The sequence below is a fragment of the Gigantopelta aegis genome, chromosome 1 (assembly GCF_016097555.1).
Source record: "Gigantopelta aegis isolate Gae_Host chromosome 1, Gae_host_genome, whole genome shotgun sequence".
Classification (NCBI taxonomy): Eukaryota; Metazoa; Mollusca; class Gastropoda; order Neomphalida; family Peltospiridae; genus Gigantopelta; species Gigantopelta aegis.
This window is the reverse complement of record NC_054699.1, coordinates 35168246-35174340: the sequence shown is the minus strand read 5'-3', so window position 1 is coordinate 35174340 and position 6095 is coordinate 35168246. Positions and strand designations below refer to the sequence as shown.

At 38.5% G+C, this 6095-nt stretch overlaps 1 protein-coding gene across 3 annotated transcripts in view; it reads left to right on the top strand.

The window, feature by feature from the left end:
• Positions 1 to 512: 512 nt before the first annotated feature.
• The window catches only part of LOC121374234 (arf-GAP domain and FG repeat-containing protein 1-like), a 55904-nt gene continuing 50321 nt past the window's right edge, over positions 513 to 6095 (top strand). For all 3 annotated transcript variants that reach the window (XM_041501260.1, XM_041501252.1, XM_041501244.1), the window contains exon 1: positions 513 to 676. In XM_041501260.1, coding sequence (XP_041357194.1) covers positions 513 to 676 — 164 coding nt within the window. The remainder of the gene's footprint in view (positions 677 to 6095) is intronic.

The window sequence follows — 6095 nt, the reverse complement described above, 5'->3', positions numbered from 1 at the left end:
TCCCCCCCTCCCCCACCTTTCCTGTCATGCACATGACAGGCGTGCGCTACAACAGCTTGTTCTGAATGTGCACGTAAAACCCTATGACATGACACATGACACGGCTTGTCCCCCACACTAGAAACTGTGCCCCCTCTACTAGTATTAAGTGTGTCCCCTACATTTAACATTTACGTGCTTATATAGATATTTTTGTCCTTCACACAAGACATTCTCCAGCTCTGAAAATCGTCAAAAATGTTGAATATTTTACATGTACACATATATAGTTTATAAATATTTATTTTTAATTTTTTTAATTTATTTATTTGTTTTTATTTATTATTTATTATTTATTTATTTATTATTTTTATTTTTTGAAAGTATTATATTTATATATTAAAAGAGTTTTATTTAGTGTTATCTTTTTACATTCAGCATACTTTGTGGACGAAAACATTAGAGTGATTTCCCCTAATCGTCATTTCGTCGATTTTCGGACATTTTCGCCAATTTACCGGAATTGGTAGAAAATGGCGTCGAACAAGAGAAAGCAAGATGAGAAACATCTTAAAATGTTAAGAGAGATGGTGGCTTTACCGCACAATAAACAATGCTTTGATTGCCATCAGAGAGGACCAACATATGTCGATATGACGATAGGATCTTTCGTCTGCACATCATGTAGCGGGATTTTGTGAGTATAATCATAATTAAATCTCTGACCTGTCATCGACAACCTGTTTCGTCTGCCTCTTGTCGTTCTGTCATAACATTACAATGTAAAGAGCTCCATGTACACATTCGGATTATTAAGTGCTTGCTATTTATATTACTGTGATACTTTTCATTTAATCACATAATCATTTTTTAAATGATCAGTTTTAAAATGAAAGCAATATATTTTAAACCCGTTACCCCCTCCCCCAAATATTGTACTGTCACATGGTTTCGATTAACACCTGCTTTCTGATCGTCTGTTTGTAGTTGTAATAGTGCGAGAATGCTAGTGCAATGACATCACCACAAGCCCAATAACAAATGCGGAAGTCATTGATTTTGATTTGAGGGGAAAATGCTGCTTATCCAGGGAACATTTTGTTTCATAATCTAAATTAGCTATATTTCTAGTGAATTGAAAATTGACCAGCAACTACTGTTTAATGTTTTAAAATTGTGTAACGATGTTTAAAATTTGTGTAGTGAACTGTGACGTGATACTGTAAAAAGTGTTCCCTGTTATCATCCCTCTACATTGATGATTAAAAAAATGATGCAGTCTCTCTCTCTCCCCCCCCCCCCCCCCCCCCCCCCCCCCCCCCCGGCAACCGAACCAAAGTTGATATAAACAGATCAGCAGTAGTCACGCTGTTTACTACTAAACTTCGCCTTGTAAAGCACATCCATAAAATCCACTACGCCTTCGATTTCATAGAGATAAAAATCATTATATCTTCGATAATATAATCACCACAAAAACAGACCCCAACCATGTTTTCGCCAAAGATGGAAGTCAAATTTTAACAACTATTTTTAGAGTACTTAATATCTAAGTAGAACTTTATAAATTGTTTCACTGTAGACCTTATGAAACACTTTATGTAAAAGGAAAGTAAGTTTTTAACTGAAAAGTCGACCATGTGATTAACATATAAACTTGGATCTATTGGCGAATCCCGAATATATCCAAAGATTCAGGACCAATGTATTACTTGCGATGTTATGACTCATAATGAGGCATTTTTTTCTCTTGTGCCATAGACAAACTTGGTACTTTGTTTTTCATATCTGATTTCAAACATATAAAATGTGTCATTAAAGGAGAGGACAATTAAGGCATTTGGCCTGGTATGCATATTCAACGATATATCATGCACATTATTGCTTAATGCAAGGTTCGCATGCATCCTGGAAAACCCTAGAAAGTGCTTTTTTTTTTTTTTTTACCCTGGAAAGTCCTTAAGTGTCCTGGAAATTTAAAATTTTGTTTCTAATTTTTTTTTGTGATGTTACAAATACATAAATAATCGTGTTTGACTTAGGTACTCCTCCCCCAAAAGAAAGAAAGAAAACCCCCCTCAAAAACAATACTTAAATGCATTGATGATTATAATGAGGTCGACTGCCATTGGTCAATTGTTGAGCAGGAAATACTGTGTTGGTTTATTTGGTCTATAGATAGGCGTAGTGGTGAGTAGATAATCTTAATTGAGATGGCGACACAATTCTTCAAGCATGGAATCCGGATAAAAAATATATACCAGTATGACATTAAAAAACGAAAAAAAAACCCCGGGTAGATGTGTAAATCACTTCTGCGAAAATGCCTAACGGAAAGTGTACGTTTAACGACAGGTGGCTAAAAAATGTTATTTTTAGAAAAACAAGCATGCGTCTGACGTCATATAAGTTAACTACTTGCATGTAAATAATTTTATGGACCTGTTAAATCCCGACAAATTCGAGTAACTGAATAAATCCATTTAGCTCGTAAACGTTAATTAAACAGTGTATAATTAAGTAGGAATTAACACCTCACAAAGTGAGCTATCACTTTAACAATGGCCCACCGCTTGGGTCTGAATCCTGTGTGGTGAGTCGTGACCATGATTAATCATTTGACCGGAAATAAGCCCATATCTTTAAATAAACCCCATCGATGTAACGTGAGATTAAGAATGAGTTTAACACCATAGAGATTTGCAAAGGCCAAGCCAAAGCAAAGGAGATGTATATTTCAGAAGGCGCACGTGCAACACGCTTTGATTTAGCAGCTGAGCTTTAGCTGCAAGGATTTAATTGACAACTAATTTACACAAGGAGGTGTAGACATGACCGGTTCAGATCACACCAATAATTATAAACATTCTAAGCTGTTTCATACTTGTTTGTGTGTATATATATACTCTTCAAAAAAAGAAACGCAAAAGGGTACAAATGGGTTATAACTCCGATTTTATGTTTCCTACCGGTTCATGCTTTGTGAATATAAGGTCATTGCATGTCCCAAACACATTCCCACGGTTACATTCGATAAAACGCAGCTACTGTAAAATAAAGTTTCAAAATGTGAATATTCGCAAAAACGCAGCCACGTGCAAACCATGTCACCACTGCACGTGCGTTGTCTGCACGTGCAACATGAACACCGACAGTATAAAAGTGCAGGGTGTTCGCTTGCCTGGCCTCTGTATCTGGCCGACAGTTGACAATCCAGGACATGCCACGTCTCAGTGAACCGCAGAGAAACAATGCCATCGGCCGACTAGACGCAGGCGAATCCAGAACGGCCGTTGCCAGGGCATTCCATGTGTCCCCAAGCACCATCTCCAGACTGCAGGACCGTTACCAGCAACATGGATCAACACGTGACCTCCCTAGATCCGGTCGACCACGGGTCACTACCCCCGGGCAGGACCGCTACATCCGGGTACGCCACCTTCGGGAACGATTGACTACTGCCACCTCCACAGCTGCAGCAATACCAGGTTTGCGCAGGATATCCGACCAGACCGTACGGAACCGCCTACGTGAGGTAGGAATTCGTGCCAGACGTCCAGTTCGAGGTGTCATCTTAACACCACAACACCGTCGACTCCGACTGCAGTGGGGCCAGATTCATCGACAATGGCCTCAACTGCGATGGAGACAGGTGTGGTTCAGTGACGAGTCCCGATTTCTGCTCCGACGTCATGATGGAAGATGTCGCGTGTATAGGCGTCGTGGTGAACGTTATGCGGCAAACTGCGTGCAGGAAGTGGACAGATTCGGCGGGGGTAGTGTCATGGTGTGGGCAGCCATCTCACACACTGGCAGAACTGACCTGGTCCACGTGCATTGGATTTGAACCCAATTGAGCATCTATGGGACGAGTTGGACCGACGCCTCCGACAGCGACAACCACAGCCCCAGACCCTGCCCGAGCTGGCAGCAGCCTTGCAGGCCGAGTGGGCCACCATCCCCCGGGACGTCATCCGTACTCTGGTTGCTTCAATGGGCAGGCGGTGCCAGGCAGTTGTCAACACACGCGGAGGCCACACCCGGTATTGACTCCAGATGACCTTGACCTTGGTGGTGTGTCCTATCACTTACTCACAATGGACTAGAGTGAATTGTGAACAATCCTGCAACATTTGGTAATTATCGGACTCACCATTCAATAATTAAATCAATTCTCCAAATGTTACGACAATGTGGTTTTGCGTTTCTTCTTTTGAAGAGTATATATATATATATGTATGTGTGTGTGTGTGTGTGTGTGTATATATATATATATATATATATATATATATATATATATATATATATATATATATATATATATATATATATATATATATATATATATATATATATGTATTCTATTTTGTACAATGTACAGCAAATGTAGTTAATAAAATATTTTATTTCAACAGTTTTAGTTTACAACTTTACCATCCAAAAGTTATATCCAGAGAGGGGTGTGACTACTGTAGACTGTGTGTAACAAGTATTGTATGTTGGAGACATAGCAGCCACGTGACTAATCTGCTAGGGTGTCGTTAAACAAAAACTTCTTTCCAAGTCATATATTCAGACCCCTGGAAAAGGGTAAAATAGTCCTGGAAAATGAACGAAAATAGCCCTTAAAAGTCCTGGAAAATGAAACCAAAGAAAAGAAAATTATCACTTGGGTATCGTGGGTTGTCGTTTTTGCTCCAACGTAGCATATCAATAGACCTAATAGTGTACATTTTTCCTTTGGATTATTTAACAGAGAGAAATACTATAACCCCATTTTGTTCTGTTAATGCAACTTGAAATATATTTAGTTAAATAGTTTATTATATCATTTATGCTGTTTTACAAGTCAGGTTGATCAAAGAGCAGCGCCTTGTCGAAAATTACTGCTTTTGTTTACACTGTACATACAGGAGATGGTCAGGAGCTGACGTCACTTCGCCCCAAGCTATCCCACCGGACGTCACAAAAACGAAACAAAATGGCTGCCCCCAGTTAGCAGGAATAATCATGTTTTTTTATTAACTCTAAAATTACGCGTTTTTCATTTGCTAAAGTGTCAGTATGTGTTGGTGGTCCGGGTATGCATCTTTCCAACACATACAGTTCTTGTTTGAGTTGACCCTACCTTTAATGCATAAATTAAAAAGCAGGGGAAAATAATTTTCTAACTTGTATTTCTGCTTGTACATTAATGAATTTAAATACTGTTTTGTATATTTATATACATATACATATTTATATACATATACATATACATATACATATACATATACATATACATATACATATACATATACATATACATATACATATACATATACATATACATATACATACACATACACATATATATATAGAATCTCGGCTCGACCTCAGAAGTGTCGATCCACAACGCTCGAACCAAAAACGAAGTCCTGAGTTTTTTGTTTGGTAAACCCTTACATTAACTGATGATGGGTTGAACACCTCCAGGGCAGACTACAGCCTTCACTGGAACTAAATTATTAGTCCCATCTGTGTTATTAGCTATATTTCCCTCACACTGCTCATCCATCAAATAGCAAATGGAAAACCACCGAAAAGGACCAACAATTGCTCAGCTTGTGCAGTTGGTTATTACAGCCTTCAGATTAATTATTTAGGCGGAACGAGCTATAGATGAATCGGGAAATTGCAACAATGGCCATGCAATCCTTTCTTTACCATACCTGTCATGCTGTGTGTTATGCGGCTATCTGTAACGCTCTTTCAAGTACAGCTAGTGTTACAGTACCTGTTCGATGAACCGTGATACCAATCAAACAATTTGTGCAAAAAATGGCCTCAGTGTGAAGCGTTACTCTGAACACATCTTCAAGACCAGTTTTAAATGAAACGACACTTTAATTAATACTGACAAGGGCTTCTGCATCACACAATCGGAGTAATTTGTAATAAATTCTTTCACTCTGATATTTTGCGATACCTTGATGAAATTTTTAAGTTTGCATTTACCAAAATAATATGTATCTAATTCAACTTTCTAACAGATGTTACGGAAATATCCGATGTTGACCGAATGGTTCGATCGAACTACCTGATGGGTTAAACACTTTCTCGAGCACCGATGGGGT